This window comes from Equus asinus, chromosome 8 (assembly GCF_041296235.1).
Source record: "Equus asinus isolate D_3611 breed Donkey chromosome 8, EquAss-T2T_v2, whole genome shotgun sequence".
In the NCBI taxonomy this organism is placed as follows: Eukaryota; Metazoa; Chordata; class Mammalia; order Perissodactyla; family Equidae; genus Equus; species Equus asinus.
In genome coordinates this window covers 88,958,644-88,979,784 of record NC_091797.1, presented here as the reverse complement: position 1 = coordinate 88,979,784, position 21,141 = coordinate 88,958,644, and the positions used below count along the sequence as shown (strand labels likewise).

The 21,141-nt window shown below is 49.1% G+C and overlaps 1 protein-coding gene across 4 annotated transcripts in view; it reads right to left on the bottom strand.

The window, feature by feature from the left end:
* Positions 1–21,141, bottom strand: part of MYO18B (myosin XVIIIB) — a 249,673-nt gene that overhangs the window by 54,422 nt on the left and 174,110 nt on the right. For all 4 annotated transcript variants that reach the window (XR_011505408.1, XR_011505409.1, XM_070516286.1 and 1 more), the window contains exons 36-39: positions 20,940–21,056; positions 18,440–18,523; positions 17,262–17,399; positions 14,673–14,858 (exon numbers count right to left, since the gene is read on the bottom strand). Coding sequence is in view for 2 of the 4 variants with exons in the window: in XM_070516286.1 (XP_070372387.1) it covers positions 14,673–14,858; positions 17,262–17,399; positions 18,440–18,523; positions 20,940–21,056 (525 nt within the window). In the remaining 2 variants the exon portion in view is untranslated. The remainder of the gene's footprint in view (positions 1–14,672; positions 14,859–17,261; positions 17,400–18,439; positions 18,524–20,939; positions 21,057–21,141) is intronic.

The window sequence follows — 21,141 nt, the reverse complement described above, 5'->3', positions numbered from 1 at the left end:
ACAGAAAGGCACTCACATGGCCTTCTTTCATCCCTCATGATTTTCAGCAAGGGTGAGAAGCTTAGTACTAGAGAGGGTTACAATTTATTGACCTTTTAATACGTGCAAGACGCTCCTTCACTCTCCTGACTACCTTATAACCCATTTAACAGATGAGGAAACTGAGACTGAGAGAAGACAGGTGGCTTGCCCAGGTGTATGACCAGGACATACGTCTGGAAGGGCTAGAGCCAGGATTGAAACCTAGCTCAGCTATCGATCCCCTACTCCACTTTTCCTTCCAATAGAGAGTCCAGCAGGAATTGGTAAACCACAGACCGTGGGCCAAATCTGGCCCACCACCTGTTTTTGTAAATAAAGTTTTATTGGAACACACACACTCATTCATTCCCGTATTGTTTATGGCTGCTTTTGTGCCGCAATGACAGACGTTTTTGTGATAAAGACAGTGTGGCCCACAAAATCTATTTACTAGCTGGCCGTTTACAGAAAATATTTGCCGATCCCTGGCACAGAACATCCAGTTACTAGCTGGGTGCCACCCTGGGAAGTTCTGCCGGGTTCTCGGGAAGAAGGGAAAACCGTCTTATTTCTCGAGTTCTTCTCCTTTTGTTTGCTGAGAAGCAACATCCGTCTTCCTTTTTTCTCCCCACCCACCAAGCAATTCGTTCACAAAGGCAGGAGGCTGAAGGACTCCCCCTGAGAGTTTGTTTATAAGCTTCCCTCCAGCAGGACGCTTTGTGTCTAAGCCGCTGCCAGACTCGAATGACAGCATCAACGACACCATCTCCCACCCAAAGCAGACAGGAAGCCTCGCTCTGCCACCCAGCCGGGTGGATGTCAGCTGTGGACAGCTGCAAATTGCCTGAACAAGGCCAGATGTAGCTTGTTTTTGCCTTTCTTTTTCCCTTTTAAAACTTTTCAGGGGGAAGATGAGAAGGCTGTTAGGGAAACGAATGTGTTGATTCTAATTATCCGAGCGGGCGGCAGAGGTGACATGTGGCAGGATGGGCTCCGCGTCATTTACCTGGAATTCAGCCAAGGCAAGTCTGGGGAAAGAGCAGAATTCCAATGAAGCCGACGCCCAGGGCACTGAGCACAAATAAGGAGGCAGCTATGAACCCACGGGTCACAAGGGGAGATGCAGCACATGGGGGACAGAATTCCCAGAATTGTCAAACTGGAAATGATCCAACCACTGGCCTAGACTTGTACCCGTTTTGAAGCTCAGAGTTTGCCTGCACTTGAAGGGGCTCTGTGGTGCTCTCTGCTCTGGGTCTCACTTTTGTGGTGATGATGGTGATAGTGACGATGACGGTGATGGTGGTGATGCTCATGGCGGGGATGGTGATGAGGATGAGGCGACGGTAGTGATGATAGTAGTGGTGATGTTGATGATGATGATGGGGATGGTAGTAATGGTGAGGATGATGAGCTTGTGGTGGTAGTCATAATAACAGTGATGAACATGATGACAGCGATGATGATGACAGTGGTAGTCATGGTGACGATGGTGATAAGGATGATGATGGTGACGGCAGTGACGGTGGTCATGGTGACATTGATGATGATGGTGGTGGGGATGGAGGTAATGGCAATGATGATGAGGTGGTGCTGGTAGTGATAATGATGGTGATGATGATTGTGATGATGCTGGAGTAACGATGATTATGATGATAATAATGATGGTGATGGTGGTAGTGTGATGACGGTGGTGGTGATGGTGATGATGATGAAGATTACTATAGTCTGAATGCTTGTGTCCCCCACATCCAAATTCATACGTTGAAATCTTAATCCCCAAGGTGATGGTATTAGTGGGTGGGGCCTTTCTAGGTGATTAGGTCATGAGGGTGGAGCCCCCGTAAATGAGATTAGCACTCCCATAAAAATGGCCAGAGAGATCCTTAGCTCATTCCACCATCTGAGGATACAGTAAGAAGGCACCAGCCATGAACCAGGGAGAGGATCTTCATCAAAATATGAGCATGCTGATGCGTTGATTTTGGACTTCCAGCCTCCAGAACTGAGAGCACTAAATTTCCGTTGTTTGTAAGCCACCCAGTCTGTGGTATTTTGTGACAGCAGCCGGCATGGACTGAGACAATGATGGTGATGATGATGATGACAGTGAGCTTCCCTTGTGTTAGGCACTGCGGTAAGCATTTAAGTGCATTTCTCATTAAACCGTCCCCACAGTGCTGCGGGGGCGTTGCACTGACTGTCCCCATTTTATAAGAAAACAGAGACACAGAGAAGGTGAGTGTCTTGAGCAAAGTCACACAGTAGGGAAGTTAGGGAACTGAGATCGACATCTAGGTCTGCTTATTCCCGGTTCTTTGCCCTTTCTGTCAAGCCCTTTCTTCAACATGCATTTTTTGAATGCCTACTATGTGCCAAGCAATATTCTAGGGCAAAAGCAAACAATCTTTTTCTATAAAATATTTTAGATTTTATGGCTCAAATGGTCTCTGTCACACACTCATCTCTGCCATTGTAGTGTGAGAGCAGCCAGGGACAATACATAACTTATTGTCATTGTGTTCCAATAAAGCTTTATTTATAAAAAAACCAGAAGGCAGGCCAGATTTGTCCCACTTACTGCAGATGGCCGAGCCCCAGTCCAGCCGTGTTTTGTGGCACTGCTTCAAGGGGACAGGGTGAGAGCAGGTGAGACCCGACGGAGAGCTCTGCTTCTATTTATCACAGATGTGCATTAGCTGTGGATTTTAAAGAGGGTCTAGCTACTCAAAAAAATAAATAAATAAAGCAGGGGCCGGCCCGGTGGCATAGTGGTTTAAGTTCGTGCACTCCCCTTTGGCAGCCCAGAGTTTGTGGATTCAGATCCCTGGGGCGGACCTGCACACCGCTCGTCAAGCCATGCTGTAGTGGCATCCCACATAAAACAGAGGAAGATTGGCATCGCTGTTAGCTCAGGGCCAATCTTCTTCACCAAAAAAAATAAATAAATAAAAATAAAGCAAAACTAGGCAGTCTCTGGATAATGCCTTGTCTCCCAGGTGAGAGAAGCGAGGAGGTGTCCCTCTACCCTCTGAAACCAAATCCCCAGAGATAAAGTGACACATCTGGAGTCCAGCTGTGGGGTTGGTATAGAAACAGTCTGGGATGCTCTGGAGAGAGGAAGGTGTCTACAGGGATGTGGCTGCCCACGGAGGTAGGGATTTCTCCAACTCTGCAGCTGCATAACCAGAGGTGGCCTTTCCACGAGACTGAGCCTGGAAAGCATTGGATGAGACAAAACCTTCAGGTCTGAGATTCTGTAACTGTGTGCAGAGGTCTTGGGGTGCAGGGATGTGCTCGTTCCAGAGGAGGCTGTCACCATGACTTACCAGCCTTCTGAGACACTCCCAAGGCCTGCAGCTCCATGACCAACTAGCTCTAGACTTGCCCAGTGTCTCAGCAGGAAGAGCCCTAGAGATCAGCCGGTCCATTTCACAAAGAGAAAAAGTGAGTCCAGCACAGGGAGAGGCAGGCCTAAGGTCACACAGTCGGTGGGAGGCAGAAGTGGGGCAAATCCAGGACCTGGCTTCAAGGCAGGCCCCTCCCACTCTGAGAGCCACTCCCTTGAGGAGACACAAAGGAACATCAGGCCGCCTCTTCCAGCCTCCTCTTCCTCTCTTGGCTCCATCCTACTTTTGGGAGCTCCCAGCCCCGGGAATAACAGAAAATAAGTAAAACAGAGGATGAGAACATCAAGTGGGAAGCAAGAGATCGAGAAGAGAAGAGAAAACCTAAAAGGGACCTGGGGCGGAGCAGAGAGAAGTCAGCGAGGCTCAGGCTCACAGATACGACCTCCTTCTAGGGGGAGTCTAGACCCCTTCCTCTGGTACCCACAGTCCAGTTGTCCTTGGGGTAACTCCTCTTCCCCTACTCTCCATCCACGTGGGTAGCATGGGGCTGACTCTACTCCTGGATTCAAGGCTGAGCGTGTATCCCAGAACCGTCCAACCCGAGACGGCATCCTTCCAGCACTGGTGCTTGGTTTAGGGATGGGCACGTGACCCAAACCAGACCAATCAGAATCCGTGAGATTCCATTTCTGGACCTTTGTTTGAGCTGTTGGGTACAAGAGACCTTCTTATCACTGAGGTTGAGCAGCTGGTCATTTTTCAGCCTGACTGTTGTCGCTGGGAAGGGAACGCTTACCTGAGAATGGATGGAAAGAAGAATTCAGCCAATGATGTGCTGGGAAATGTTTAAAATTGCCTCTGAGGGAAAAGAAAATCCCTGGTCTATAGCACTTGCCAATTTCCATGGAGTAAATCCTGCGTCAATGGCTAATGTCAGTCTACCAACATGATGTCAGTGAGAACAAAGTTACAGAGTTGGGAAGAGATGTGCACAGTTAGCTCTGGCAAGCTGGTACCCGTTGGCCCCAGGACACTGGATACAGCCTGTTGACATCATTTCAGTCCTTGAATTCCACTGGGCCTAAAACCAGAGGTCACTAGACTTTTTCACTAGATGACCCAGTAAGTTCCCTTTGCTTAAGCCAATTTGAATTTTGTTTCTGTCACTTATCACCATCACTCAGACCAGTTCACTCATCCTTGCCCACAACATACACTTGCAATTCCAAACCAGCCAATTCTCCCAGTAAAACCATTTTCTTTCCCACTGCTTGGTCCTTCCTCCAGGTCCGAGGTCTCCTGCCTTCTCATTGTTTAAGCTCAGCCAAAAAAATAAAAGAGCACCCAAAAAAGAGACGAATTACCCTTCAAACCAAATTACAGTTTGGAAATAAAATCAGAACCTTAAAAGTCTGATTTGAGGCCTCCTGGATTTCCTAGGGACCACCACCTTCTGAAGATGTCCAATTGTAACAACAATCGTGCTTCCGATTGTGAAGATTAACCTTCCCCAGCCTCTCTGACATGCAATTAAGTGAAGCATAATCTCCTCTAAACAATTTCAGTTGGATATATTTGAATAATTTAATGTACACCTGCAACATTCCATCAATATTACTCCCCCTGTTTTTTTTAAGTAATTAACATGGCAGACTTAAGTTACTCCTAATTTCCAGCAAATCTAGAGTGACAAAAGTTCAATTGATGAAGTCTCAGGGGACAAGATTAGTATCTGCTCTTCTGTTTGCCATCTCAAGACTCCACATATTATTTGTAATTGGTATTAGCAACTTTAAATTCTGATTAATTACGAGAGAGACTGTTTTCAATGCAGAAACAAAGCCAGGAGTCGGGGAGTAATAGACCCAATTATTCCTAGGTAGGCTTTCAGTAATAGATTTTATTATCAAGATATTTCATCTGAGAGGCAGGCGCAAAGAAACTCATTTCATTAGATGATAACACCTCTCGAATTGAGACAAGCACATCTGGCATTTGGGATCAAAACAGCTTGGAAGAACTCCGTTTCAGAAACGCGTCTGGGGCTGGCGACCCCGGGTCCTAAATCCTTTTTAGGATTGAGTTTCTTTTGTACAGAAACCTTTGTGGGGGTACAAACAGGAGACCACGATGCCTAGAAAGAGGAGAATGACAGAAACACCCCCCATTTCCCTGGCCAGCTCTCCGAAAATGCGGGAGGCAATTAAGAGCGGGGAGTGCAGCCGGCTGTGAAGAGGGAGTTTATAAACGTGTTGGGTCTTTCTGGATCACGCTGAGCTAACGGGCCGTAATTAGGAGAGCTCTCTCTGTGTCGGGAGAACCGTAGAAGATGTTATTTACACCCTGTTCGTGGCCCCGTGCGCCCTCCATATGGAATGCCTTTTTAAACACTCCAGTTCCCAGCCAGAATAATTCATCTTTATGCTCTGAGGTTCATAGCCATTTGCAGGAGGAAAGCACTGAGAGCGTTTTAAAAGGAAACCCTTAACTGGGTTTGGTGAATGCCTCTGGGCCAGGGGTGGGAGGGGCTGTGCTCTGACCGAGGGTTTGGAAACTTGGGTCTTTGGGTGGCTGAAAACCAAAACAAGAAAAAACAATAACAAACATGAAAACGACTGAATCTCGCTTTGGGCTTCCTACGGCCCTTACCAGATGTGGCCAGATTCTCAGAAAACAGGAGAACATGGACAAGAGGGAAAGATGGAGAGCCAGCGTGCCCTCAGAGGTACTGATGCGACAGGCAGAGCCAGAAGCGTGGCGTGAATTATCTATCTGAGCTGACGTAATTGTCCCCATTTTATACACGAGTGGACAGAACACCCTGAAGATGACAGGGTCGGTCCTAAAGGTGAAGTAATTTTGCTTAAAAACAAGACAGGCAGTGAGCAGTGGGATCTGACTGGGGAGCCTTGTGACTCCAGGTTCCTTGCTCACCACCAAGGCCTCCTAACCGGGGCACAGAGACCCCATCAAGGAGACGCCAAGCCAGTGGGATGCTGGAACCAGCTCCCACCAGCCTGCGAGAGTAGATTGCTCGATTTTCAGGAATATTGCGAGCCAGTTGTTAAACATAACTATTCTTAAGAATTAAAGGGTATAGACTCACAATTAAATAAATCGTATTAAAAAGAAAGGTGACACCCACTCCAAACTCATTGCTTCTTAATTATTTTACTGACATCTGACTATTATCTACGCTTTTGAAGTTATTTCTGTTTTTCATATCTGTACGGTGGAAATGCTATGTAAGGGGGTGCTACAAGCGGCCGGCCAGGTGGCGCAGCAGTTAAGTTCGCACGTTCCACTTCAGTGGCCCGGGGTTTGCGGGTTCGGATCCTGGGTGCGGACATGGCACTGCTTGGCAAGCCATGCTGTGGTAGGCGTCCCACATATAGAGGAGAGCAAGATGGGCACGGATGTTAGCTCAGGGCCAGTCTTCCTCAGCAAAAAGAGGAGGATTGGCAGCAGATGTTAGCTCAGGGCTAATCTTCCTCAAAAAAAAAAACCCAAAAAACAAAAAAGGGTGTGCTACTGTACGTGGCTTCCCGGTTCCACATCCAGTGACATCATGTCGTTAGCCTGAAATCAGTCCTGGGGCTGGGGGGTGATTTATACCGCAAAGATGGGTAAACACTAAACCAGGAGGCTGTCGGCCCTGGAGAACCGGTTGTTAAACATCTACAAGCACACCACAAGCTTTGCTCCCAGTGGTCTGGCCGAGTCCTCTGGGATCCCAATTCATGCTGACCTGTCAATCACACCAGGAGGAGGCTTTCTCCTTCCAGGGAAATTCACCCTCCCAGAAGGGAGCCGAGGCTCTCTCGGGGCTGGCCCCTCATCTGTTTTAGGCCTCACCTTCTTTTCATTTGCCCCCCCGAAGGTGGCAAATATACCCCAAAGTAACACCAACTAAATAATTCATGGACCATATATAATTGATGCTGGGTTTAACAGAAGTAGAGCCATAAGTGGTTGTCTTTTAACTATTTATGACTTTGCCCGGGTGGCTGACAAGCCAGGCTCAGCGAGGAGATCACACCCAGGCTCCCATGTTTTATTTAAACATTATTAAAAGTACACAGTCTGCGGCGAGGCCTTCGATTCCACTCAGAATTAGATTCTGCTGTGAAGTCGCCTCTGGGGCTCAGAAGGGCTGGGATTAGATTTGGCTGGAACCGCTACTGTCTTTTTCCTGCGTGTGGAGGGAGTTAAGCTGCCTCCTCCTCCATCCTTGAATTTCTCTCTTCCTAATGTGCCCCCAGCTCCAGTTTTTCTGTGACCTTGGACACATCCTGTCACCCCTCCCCTCCCCAGAGCCTCAGTTTGATCATCTGGAAAATGGGGCGTACCATAGGCATTGCCTTAAGAGTTATTGTGAGGATGGGAGCAGAGCAGGATTGTTAACTGGGGGTGGCTGTGCCCCCAGGGGACATTTGGCAAAGTCTGGAGATATTCTTGACTGTGATGACTTGGCAGGGGATGGGGGAGGGGGGTGATGCCACTTGCGTCCAGTCCTTAGAGGCCAGGGCTGCTGCTAAGGATCCTACAAGGCACAGGACAGCCCCACAACAGACAATTATCCGACCCAAAATGTCAATAATGCCAAGGTTGAGAAACCCTATATTACAGAATCAGAAGCAGTGTTAATTTATATGATTCACTTTATAAAAAACATACGTGAATGAGTAAATGCCACGAGTCTACAACTTATGAGGAAGAGAATGGGTTTGAGTGGCTCAGATCTGGGTTCCAATTCTGACTATGCCACTTGCTAGGAACGTGACTCTGGAGAAGTCGCTTCAGCTCTCTGGCTCTTAGTATCTTTGTTAGTAAAATAGGGATAATTAGCTTAAAGGGAGAAGGTTAAATGAGAGAACCCACGCAAAGTACTTAACGTGCTGACCAGCACACAGTAAGTGGTAAACAAATCCTAGCTCGCATCAGCATCAGCATCCACCATCGTGGACAGTGTACGGGATGCAGAAGTGGAGCTGGCAGACGGATGGTGAAGTTTGAGCAGAGGAAGAAAGAGAGCTAGAGGAGGAGCAAAAGGAGAAAGAAGACAAAGTAGCATCTATTAAGTGCCTACTGTGTGCTATCAGTGGGCACTTTTATACACATCATCTCATTTAATCCTCACAGCCACCCAGTGACATTGGCCGCATTTTACCCTCTTGATTTATGATGATGGAGAAACTGAAGTTCTGCAACAGTAACTCAGCTGCCTAAGGTCTCAGACTCCAACTCCAGTGCTCTTTCCACCACCTGGTAGTGGGCTGAAGTGTCCCCCCAAAACTCATGTCCACTTGGAACCTCAGAATGTGACCTTCCTGGAAATAGGGTCTTTGCAGGAGTAATGAGTTAAGGTGAGGTCCTATTGGATTAGCGGGGCCTTAAATCCAATGACTAGTGTTCTTACAAGAAGAAGAGATGATATGGAGATAGAGAAGACGGTCACATGAACATGGAGCCAGAGACTAAAGTTATGTTGCCACTGCCAAGGAATGCCCAGAGCCAGCAGAAGCTGGAGGAGGAAGGAAGGATTCTCCCCTGGGGCCTTCAGAGGGAGCATGGCCCTGCCGACATCTTGCTTATTAGTCTCTGGCCTCCAGAACTGTAAAAGGATACATTTCTACTGTTTTAAGAAAACCAGTTTTTGGTAATTTGTTATGACAGCCCTAAGAAACAAATACACACCCTCCCCCTCAACATGAGTCAGGGCAATTCTGTGAGGGAATCAAAGAGAGAGAAATAACATGTCCATGCCTAGACAAGTGATAGCTGAAGAGGAGCATGGGAAACAGCAGAAAAGAGGGGATTGGGAGACAGAGAAAGGACCTTTGCAGTTGGCATTCAATGGGGGAGCTGCAATGAGAAGGAAGAGAAGGAAGGAAGAAAGGAAGGAAGGAAGGAAGGAGGAGCTGAGGAGTCTGTGTTTATATCCGATACGTGGTTTCTCTGCATTTCTGGAGACGTGAACATTGCCTGACACACAGCAGGCATTCACTAGACATTTGCTGAATGCAAGTATGAGGAGGTCACGATGACCATGGTGGGACCACTGCTCCCCCAAACCTGCCAGCCAATATTGCCCCATCACTGAGGAAACTCATGATGCATTTCCCGTGCTATCTTCGCTGGGTCTCATGGCTGCTCCAAACCACTTCCTCCTGTGCCCACACATCCCATCTTATATCAGAATTATTTAGGGACACATGCATCTGCCCTTGATCTCGAGCTCTCCAAGAGCACAGTCCCTGACCCATTCACGTTTGCATCACTCCTAATATCAAGCACAGGGACAGGCACATATGACTCAAACAAAACTTTATTGATCTGAAAGTTCTAATTTTTAAGATATACTTTTCAAACTGTTCTCTTAGGAGGCAAAACCTCCAAATGTTGAGGAGACGTCAGCAAACAATTACCGAGAATCTACCCTATGTCTGACCTTGAACTGGAGGCTGGAGACCCAGAGTCAAACCAAACCCAATCCCTCTCTCAGGGGCTCTCCGTCTAGGAAGGCAAAAATGCAAGCAATTGCAACAACTGAGTGATACAGGCATGGATGGGGGAACACAGGACCAAAGGAGATGCTTAACCTAGTGAAGGGTGGGGATAATTCTGAGGCCTTCCTGGAGATGAGACCCGATCTGAATTTTGAAGGTTGAACAGGCAGGCAGAGGAATGCATGAGAACAAAGGTGAGGAGTCAAGAAAGAACATGGCATTGTGTCCGGCACACTTGCTTAACATGCAAGGTGATAAGCAGCAGACAAGCAACAGCAGAAAAATCTACAGAGGCCAGATGTCAGAGGCCCTGGGAAGGAATTGGGTCTTTGTTCTGAAGGCCACGGAGAGCCATGGAAGATTTCTTAGCAGGAGAATAGCATGGTAAAATGCAACCCTTCTGGAAAGTTCTGCAAGGAGGAGCAAGAGTGGAGGAACAGTGGGGAAACAAGTTAGAAAGCAACTGTAGAGGCCCGGACCGGAGGGGTTGGAGATTCAATAAAGATGGAGGAAGCTGGGATGGAACAGGAGGGAAAGGATTGGAAAAATACCTAAATAAATTAAAACGAGCGGGCCTGACCATTCATCTGTGTGAGGCAGGGGGAGGCAGGCCACTGCGATTCCTACTGCAGGTCACTGGGGGGATGCACAATAGTGAGCGGAAGCCCCATCTGAGGTTTTCAAGACCAGGAAGCCTGTGATAAGGACGTCTGACCCAGGGGAAAGTTGAGACCAGAGGCCAAGGTGACATGAAGGGTAAACGCAACGGCTGCAGCCTCCACAACGGGCGCGTTGGCCAAAAGGAGGCAGAGGGCAGGCCTTCCTGTCACCTTCGGCTCTTCCAGCTGCCCTTGACCTCCCTTGAATACCCCGTCCTGGGGCCAAGGTGCTTTCCCCTGGGCTCTGTAACTACTGAAAACCAACAGGATATAAATCCACGGATGAGCTGTGTCGTCGCTCCAGTGACAAACGGACTTGAATGATTTAGAGCCAGAAGATTCTTTTCTCCATAATGGCTCTGGGAGTCGCCAGGAATAGTACATTTACTAAAATTAATGGCAAAACCTCATTTTTCTTTTTTCCGGGAAGAGAAGTTCCATGGGCAGGGTAATTGATCCTGATCTGGACGTGCCGGTGTGCCAGCTAGAGGTGTAAATCATTTACACGAAACAACTCGCAGCCCTTTAAACCAACACCAACAGTGACAAATGGTACAGGCCGGGGACAGGAGGGAAGGTACACGGAGAGGAGATCCATCAACATCCTTCTCGCTTCTCAGCGGGGCCCAGAGTGTGGGATCCCTTTTCTGGCAGTCCCCCAGAGCAGAGCCATTTTTCAGCAGGGTTGGGCGAAAGGACAGCATGGTTTCCCATTGGTAGCACTCGAGTTGGACACACAGGGCCACCAAGACCAGCTCTGCCACTCTGAACTCTGTACTCCCAGGCAAGCCACCTCACACATCTGCACCTCCACATTCTCCTCCTGCTAAGGTCGACATAAGTGTGAAAGGAGACAACACGTGCAAAGAGCTTGAGCATAGAGCGACTCAAGGAATGTTTGTCCAGGGAATGAATGAATGAATGAATGAATGCTTGGACTACGGAGACAGGAAATTCATTCTATCCCTCCCAGGGAGATTGGAATTTCATACATGAAAGGTGAAGAGGGCAATGCTTTACCCAAAGAAATGACTTGTGGTGGTGAGCGTGGGTCATCTGAGAACCCCCCACATCCCAGAACACAGACGCCGGGTTTTGCCCGTGGAAGCCCTGGGCGTCCCTTACAGAGAATTGTACAAAATACACTCGCGACGGCCTTAGGCATCTCTCTCCGTTCAGCATGGGCTCCTTGAAGGCAAGAGCGTGTCTTGTTCCCCGCTGGATCCCAACATCTAGCACAGGGCTTGGCGCACAGGAAACACTAGAGACACATCTCGCAGGAATGAAAGAAGCAGAACCCGGACTGCCTTGCAAGCTTTTGGTGAAGTTTATAGAGAACACATGACACAGAGCAGCTGCCCCCGTCTTACAGGGATGGGATGGGGGAAGGCAAACTCGTGACTTGACATGGACCTGGAGAGGGGAGATGAGAAGCCTGCAAAGTACCAGGATGCCACGTCAGTGGGAGGGGCCTCGGCAACAGCGTTTGTCTTAAAATGACACTGCTCATTGAACTCTCCCACTGAGCTGTGTTTCATCCGCATTGTGAGCTTCTACAAAGCAGGGACCTTAGGCCTCCTTGCCCCTCTCCACCAATCCCCATCCCTGTGACACGGCCATAGTGGTGGTGAATAGATAAATGTTGGATAAATAAATGTAACGATACAAGAAAACATGACTTCCTCCCTTCTCCCAGTGGAAATATGCCAGGGCCCAAAGGCAAGGGGCATATTTGAGGGTGAATAGGTTGGTGAATCTGGGACATCCACTATTAGGAAGGATCGGCCAGCCCGACATTGTCCCTTTCAGCCTGGCTCATCCACAGAATCACCGAGGAAACAAGCCGTGGGGATCACGGCAGAATGCCAGATGAATAGCACCTGCCCTTCCCTCCTGTGTGGGCTGAAGGGAGTTCAAAAGTCATGTCCACCGGACCCTATCCATGCGGCCTTATTTGGGAAAAGGGTCTTTATAGATATAATTAAGGTAAGGATCTGAGATGAAATCAACCTGGATTTAGGGTGGGCCCCAAATCCAATTACAGGCACCCTTCGAAGAAAAAGGCAGAGGGATATTTGAGACACACAAACACAGGGATGAGGACCATGTGAAGATGGAGGCAGAGACTGGAGTGATGCGGCCACAGCCGAGGATCCTCCCCGAGAGTCTCAGAGGGAGTGTGGCTCTGCCAACACCCGATTGCAGACTTCTGGCCTCCAGAACTGAGAGAACAAGTTGCTGTTGTCTTAAGCTACCCCGTTTTTGGTAATTTATTACAGTGGCCCAAGGAAATGGATACGCTGCCCAATCACAGCAAAGAGAAAAGTTTAGCCCCGGGAAACTGAGCCAGAATCTTGCAATGGGAAAACAGAGACAGACGCAGGTCTGATTTCAGCATACACGCAAGCTTTGTGTCTTACGGTTTTGTGTTTGTTTCTACTTTGATTCATGTCTGGGGGTTGCCCTAAAATCTTTTCAGTATTTTAGGGCTTTTAAAGATCTTAATCCATCCCTAGAAATGGGGACAGAGAAAGGGAAGTGGGAAGAGAGGGAAGGAGAAGAGAGAAGCCAGAGGAAGAAAAAGAGAACAAAAGAGAGAGGAATGAAATCTCTGTTTGATCTGGCCGGAATGTCCAGGTGTCGGGTCAGTTAAAGAAGACATCAGAGCAGAAAGACGACGGATGTTCTGTCACTCCCAGCCGGAGCTGGCAGGAGGAGAACTCAGCTGCATGAGAAGCAGGGCTGGCTAATGAGGAAGGTTTCCTGTCAGTTGGGGGAAACAGCCTTTCTCTCTCCCAGAGCCACGGAGGGTGGAGGAACCGACAGTCACTGGGCTCCGACTGTGTCTGGGGACCTGGGTCTCTGCGCCGGGCCTCACCTCCCTGCCCCCCGTGCCCCCCCCCCCCACATACCAGCCAGGCTGCTGCCTTGTCAAGGGTAAAACTGATGGGGATGACACTGGCCATGAGAGGCAGTGGCCTGAGAAATATACTTGCTGCAGGAGGACAAGTCGGTGAGACCTGTCACAAAACCAGGGTGGACAGGGCCGGAATGAGATAATGACTGACTTATAGACCTCTGCCCCAAGCCTCAGCATGTTGTGGGTTGTCTCAGTGAAGACTTCATGGGGTACCAGATGCCTCCCCGTCACAGAAGCAAATATCTGGAGTCAGAGATATCTGGCCTCGCAGGGAAAAGGAGAAGCAGGCTCTCTCTGATGCTCTGCGATCCCTGCAGGAAACTGTTCTCAGAGAAATACACTGAATCATGGAGAAACCTTCCCAGTGGGCAGGAAGCAAATTTTAAAACGTTCTTTGGACCACACCAGGGAGCAAAGCACGGCTTAGTGAATAAAAGCAGAGAGTACAGAGTTGGGCAGATCTGGCTTCAAATTCTTACTAGCAAGTGGATGTACCATTTTGAGCCTCAGTTTGGCCTGTCGATGTCCCCGTGCCTCAGTTTGCCCACCTGTAAAGTGGAGATAAGAATAGTACCGACCTCACAGTACTGACAGGAGGATTTAAACGAGAAATATTTGACCCAGAAGCTGGCACACACCAAGTGCTTAATAAATGGTGGCTGTAACATTATTGCTTTTACCTTCGATCTTTGTTGTTGCTGTTAATAGCCCAGAAATCGCACTCACACTTACTTGGTGTGACCTTACGTAAGCTATCTCATCTCTTTGAAGCCTCAGTTTCCACATCTGTAAAATGGGACAATAATCCGGGCTCCACAGGGTTGTTACGACGATTACATGATATTATGGATGTTAAGACTCAATGCAAGGCAGACATTTAATAAACGTGGACGCCCTCCTCTCCGCCTGAGGCCGCCCTGCCTCTGGAGCGGAAAGAGGGAGGCGGAAAAGAAAGTCTGGAGTCTGAGATGGAAAGGCGCTGGGCCGTCATCCAGCAGCAGGGAATGCCATTGGTCCACTTTGGGCCCGCCCCCTCGGCTTGCAGCCAATGGCAGCGTCGTCTCTCCATTCATCCTCTTTCAGGTTCTCCCAGCTTCCCGCCCACCCAAAGGTCCCAGAGGCATGCAGGAGTCTCCCATTCAAAAAGAGGGAGAACTCTCCCCAGTCCCAAGCTGTCAATCACAGGAGAGCCGGCGCTGGGGACAGCACTCACCAGCTCCATGCACCTGCGGCTGGCCTCCGCCTCCCGCTGCACCAGCTCCTCCATGTCCGCCTTCAGCTCCTCCAGGCGCCGCTGGTAGTACTGGCTGCTCTCTCGCTGCTGGGACTCGGACGTGGTCGCCTGCGAGAGCTCCTCGCCCATCTTGATCAGGCTGTCCCGGAGCCGGATCACGAGGACCTGGAGCGGGTCAGAGAGCACACGCCCACCTCGGAGTTAAGAGGCCAGGGGCATGGAACAGTGGGCTGCAGGAAGAGAAATCCTTTGCCGAATCTCTGTGTGTTTTTATAATCAGGATACTAATCCTGACTACTGACACAAAAATGAGGAATGTACTTTAAAAGCCTCGACAGTGATAAGTGCTGTTCTGAGGGGCAGTGTAGCATGCTGTTGGGAACCCTGACTGTGAATATGCTCTGGGTTCAAATCCCACCTCTTCCTCTTCCTGGCTGTGTGACCTTGGGCAAGTTATTCAACCTCTCTGATTGACACGGATGTTAACAGTACCGTTGTCCCAGGGATGCCGTCAGGACTGCACACGTTAACTTATGCAGAAGGCTTAACTCAATGCCTGGCACATTAGTGGATGACGTTGGGAATTATTAATATTTATAGCAGCCTTCATTCATCTCAAGATCTGGGAGGTGGAGTGGTGCAGTGGGGAAAGCATCACGCTGGGAGATTAAAATCCCTTCCCCAACATGGGTTCCGGTTTCCCCAATTTGTAAAATGAGGAGATTGAACAAATGATCTCCCATGAGCCCCAGCTCTAAGACTTTACGGCATTTCCCCTTTACTCGGGAGGAAATCCTTGCGGACACAGCGTAACAACAGAGAGCAAAGAGCTGTGGGCATCGCCAGTGCTACAGAAAACAAACCCGACGGCTGGCTGTTCTGCAGAATTCATTAGTCAGCCAACAAGCCTGGAACCGATCGATCCTGATGGGCAAATACTCAAGTGTTGACACAGAGCGGAGCCCGCATGAATGTTTCAGGCCCTTCCTGAGGACTCTGAGCCCCTTTGCAGATCAGAGACTGAATAATGGCATGAAAGAAAAAAAAGCTTTACTATTCATACCCCCCTCGCCTTGCAAATGGAGTTTAGCAACAAGTTCAAAGGGCAGCAGGAGGGTCAGAAGGAGGAAGAGTAGTTCTCGAACTGTGTCCTGCGGCACCCCGTCTCAAGGACCTGGAATTCCACCAAATTCAAATAATGATGACAAGGCGGAAAAATGAATCTGAAGATAGAATCTGCTATTTAATGTTTTTCTACCATCAGTTTCTTTTCTTCTCGGCTATCACTTGACTCTGCTAGACTCAAGTGAAAAAATGTTCTGTGATGTGGCCCAACGTTATGTATCGAATCATTTAAAATATAGTAGATCAAAGCTTCAGGGTGATCTGCAGAGACAATGATGCCTTGAGCGATCCTGTGAGCAATTCCGAGAACCACTGACAGTTAAGGCGAACAGGAACTTTTCTCTGTTCCTCAGCCATGGCAGCCTTCTGAGAGACCAAAGGCGCAACAGAGCATTGGGAGAAAATGTCTCAGAATGCAAAGTGCGGCCTCCCACTGTCCAGATGTGCTGCCATACTGTGGGCAAGCCAGCTGGCCGCAGAGAAGTTACAGCCTGGGACCAGGACGGAGTGAAGGGCAAGTGTCAACCTACTCTTGTCACTGACACTACCCGGCTTTATCTTGAATAAGTCACTTGACCTCTCTGGGCTCATCTCATTCTATCCTACCAGCCCCATGGGGCTGTGGTGAAGGTCAAGTGGAACGGCTGATGAGGAAGGATTTTGACAATGGTCATGTCCTCTGTAAATGTCTCATGTCATTAGCCTATAGAGCTAAATTGAATATAATCATTGGACCTCACCTGACCCATCTGTGTCTTAATCTGTCCTTCAAGGTCCAGCATCAATGCCACCTCCTCCTGGAGGCCTCCCTGATTCCCCAGCCTGAAAAGACCTCTGTCCTCCAGACCTCACAGCCCTCTCTCCCCGTGATGGGTATTTATGTACATATCTTACCCACGCCTCCTACAAAGCTCTATGCTTCTGGAAAGCAGAATCTGTTTTATACATCTGTCTTTCATGCGGTTAAAACAGCCTAGCACACTCTAAGTGCAAAATAAAGGTCTGCTCATAATGAGTGTTGGGCACATTCATGGAGGAGTAGGTGGATGGAGATGGGCAGAAGTGGATCAATGGATAAAAACATGGGCAGACAGAGAGGTCAAGGTCTGAAGAGAAAAAGAATAGACGAAGAGGAAGAAGAATGAAGAAATAAAGGTAGGACAAATGGAAGGCGGTGATGAATGGACCGATGAAGGTAGATGGAGATGGAAAGAGATAGATGGGGGTGGATAGGGTGATGGATAGGCGGTCTGTGGGGCAGTGTGGTTGAAGAAAGGAGGAAGGGAGCGAGGGAAGGAGGGGACCCCTGTGGGAGTCGGGTGAGCAATATACATCCAGGTGGAGGCATGTGAGTGGATAGATGGATGATGGAAGGATGGACAGAGCTTACACAAAAGCCCGCACCGCTCCAGCCCTGAGCAACATTGACACGTCCACAAGTACCTCGAATCTCTTAATCTGCACTTTCTGGAACTCTGTCTTGTTCTCCAGGTCACAGATGATTGCCTCCTGCCTGCTGACAATGGCTCGATCCACAGTGGACTGTTCCAGGTACTCGATGCGCATCTGAGCCACCTGCAGCTGGGGGCAAACCCAAGAGGGCCATTGGCCACCTGATGGCCCTGAGTCCCAGGATGGAGACTCATGCAGGGCCCGGCCCCAGACCCATTCACACCGCCTCCTTCTCGGCTCAGGTGCTGTCTGTTGAATGCTCAAGCAAGAATTGCTGGGTACAATCTGGATCTTCATGCCAGACCCTGCCCTTGGGTCTCAGGTGCTGGGAGGTGACATTTCCTGGGCCTTCAGCCTCAGCTGTAAGATTTGCAATCAGGTAAGGCTTCTCTTACCTTCTTTCCCTGCTCTGCTAAGGGAGCAAAGCCAGTCTGTGAGCAGCAAGCTTCAGCATCAAAGGACACAACCAAGACTGGGTTTGGGAGCCAAGCACACAGATCAGGGTTCAAAACCAGGCCCCGCCACTTTCCAGCTGGATGAGCCTGGGCAAGTCAGTCCTCTTCCTTGAGCCCCATTTCTTCCTTTTTTGTGTGAGGACTGAAGGAGCTCAGTGCCTGGTACATAATAAGTACCCAGCAATGGCCACTGGGGCTCTTATTTCTCTTGTGCTTGTTGTTACTCAGTGCCCAGGGACGTTTGCTGGACACTCAGTCATTCTGACAGCCACCGTCAGCAGCCACGTGCAACAATTCTAGAAGAACTTTGAGAATTTCCCGGATAATAGCAACCCACTAGCTAATGAGGGAAATTCAGGGGTGTTAGGAGGAAGCGTGACTTCAAAGGAAGATTTCACAGAGAAGGATGATCCTGTCTTGCACAGACCGTCCCCTTTTCCTTGGAGCCATTTCTCAGAGGGAGAAAATCCTGCGCTGAATGGCTGATGAGTCTCATTGCACGGGGCACATTTGGATGCTGAACAGACACGGGCAGGAGTTAGTGTGTGTGTGTGTGTGTGTGTCTGTGTGCACCTGCTGGGATTGTTCTCAACTCATTTGTCACAAGACTGAAGTTGAGCGAATGAGTGAATGAATGAATGACAGTTTCTGGGGGGGTCCCAGAGGGAGCCCTTCCCCTCCTCCCCAAACAATATGGCAGCTCTGAGCACGTACTTGTTCTTGAAGCTTGTGCTTCTCCTTCTTGGCTTCCTCCAGCTGCAGCTGCAATTGTTGGATCTGCCCAATGTCAGTCGCAGACTGGGGAGACAAAAAAAGGTCACCCTGAGAACACAGGCTTTGCTGGAAAACCACCTCTGTCCATCCCTTCTCCCCGCATCCACAGATGTCTAACTCTCTCAGATCCTCTGTGACAGGAGCTGCTTCCAGAACGTCACCTCTCACATCCTCCCCACCATCCTTCATCTCAAGGTTCGCTGAGTCATTCCCACTGTAAAAACCTATAGCTTTGGTCAACTGTCTAGTTCTTTATTATATGCCCTTGAGAGCCCAGATGGAAATGGGCTGGCCACAGCACTGGGACCAGATTCCAAGGGAAGAGAACTATCCTGAGTGTCAGATAACTGGGATTCTAGAGCTGGATACCGGCCTCGACAAGCCACAGAACCCCTCTGCACCTCAGCATCCCCATCTGTACAATGGGCTGAGAATCTGCTCAGCCCCTCTGCACACGGTTTGTTGAGAGATTAAATGAGGCCGTGGACAGTAAATGTCCTTAAAAAAGAGGAAAACCAAGCTGTTAAGCCTGATTATGTCCAAAGAGAGGGATTCCAGGGGGCAAGCGGTCTCTCACTTTCTACTTCCCACACGTATTTATTATTTAAATTATGTATAATGGGCATGTGAATATACTGCCTTTGTAATTGAAGAAATAAAGAAATTTCCACTTCGAACAAAAATAAGTGTGATTTGCAAAGGCAGAAGATGGCACAGGCTATTTTTGTGGTGGTTGTTATAACGTTAATGATAGCATTGATTATTTTTGTTATTATGATTCCCTGTTTAGGGGAAATTCCCTCAGATGGAATCTCTGTAGGATGCCTTTGAAGCCTGGCAGGCATTCCACCATGGATCTCCTCTGGGGGGTCTAATGTGGGGAAGATGCTCACTGCTTGGGGGGGCTGTTCTCCCCAGTTATGCAGATCAGAAACCTGCAGGGGATCCTCATCGCAGCCCTCAGCTCCACTCCAATGCCCCTGATCCTCCCCGTCCTGCCATCCTGGCTCCTCATTGTCTCCTGGGTCCAGCCACTCCTGTGATCTCCACTCCATCTTCTGACACAAGCACCATTGTCGCTCCCCTGGCTGACCGCCACTTTCAGTTATTCAGCAGCTAGTTACCGAGCATCTACTCCGTGCCAGGCGCCCTTCTAGGCTCTGGGATACAGCGTTGGATGAGACAGGAGAACTCTGTCATTGTAGAGCTGACCCTCTCCTCCTGCTCTTTCCCCTAAAAAGCTTGCCAGGGTTTCCCATCACATGTAAAATAGAATCCAAACTCATCACAGCTTACGAGACCTTGATCTGGCCCTCCTCTGCTGGCCTCACTGAGCTCATCTCATGCCACGCTCCCCTCACTGACCTCCTTTCAGCCTCTCAGATGCACCATCATAGGCCCTTTGTGCGTGCTGTTCCCTCTGCCTGGAATACTCCCCTGTTCACTCACCATCCCACTTCAGTGTAATTAACTCCTGCTCCTCGTTCAGATCTCCAGCCAAGTGCCACCTCCTCAGGGAAGTCTTCCCTGACCGCCAACTAGGCCAAGGTTTGCAGAACCATTTTAATTTCCTTTCTGGACTCTTAGCTCACTTTTCAAGTCTTCCCTCTGCTCTGGGGTCTATGTGATAAGGTCTGCCCAGCCCATGAAGCTAAGAGCCACAAGAAGGCAGGAGTGGGATGTGCTTTTGCTCAACACAGTATCCTTGGCATTTCACACAGTACCTGACACATAGTGGGCGCTCAGTAAATACTGAATGAATGAATGAATGGGTAGATGGAGAAGTTGATGGATAGGTAGAAGGAAGGATGGATGGATGGATGGATGGATGGATAGATGGGCGGATGGATAGATGGATGGGTGGGTGGATGGATGGATAGATGGGTGGATGGATGGATGGATGGATAGATGGGTGGATGGATGGATGGATGGGTGGGTGGATGAATGGATGGATGCATGGATGCATGGATGGATGCATGGATGCACGGATGGATACATGGATAGGTGGATGGGTGGATGGATGGGTAAGTGGGTAGAAGGATGGATGGATGAATGGGTGAATGGATAGATGAATGGATAGGTGGGTGGGTGGATAAAAGATTGGATAGGTGCGTGGGTACATTGATAAGCAGATAGATAGTGGATACAGAATATTTCCATGTATAGATGGATGGATATGTGGGCGGGTAGATGGGTATATTGACATATGAATAAGTCAAAGTCTTTCTTGGTGGAGATGACCTCCAGAGATGCACACACCATCTGAAGGTGACATTCTCCTCCCTTAGGGCCACGTGAACTTCCATCACTTCTGTTTATCTTTGTGACATTTATCTCCAAGGTCCTGAGATCAGGGAGTGGCCCAACCACATCACCTTCTCAATATCCCCCACCTACCCAGCCTGAGGCCACCAAGGCTTCTTCCACTTGAGGCCATTACCTGAGCAATGAGGTCCTTGTGCTTCTGCATGAGGTCATTCAGGTCATCCTGGTCCTCATCGATGCGCTTCAGGAGATCCGCTCTCTCAAACTGTAGCCGGTACAGCTGCTCATCCACCTGGTGGGAGGCAGGACAGTGGCTGGGGTCAGTGGGGGGAGGGGGACAACAGGGTGCTGATGAAGACCAAAGGGGGCTTGCCCGT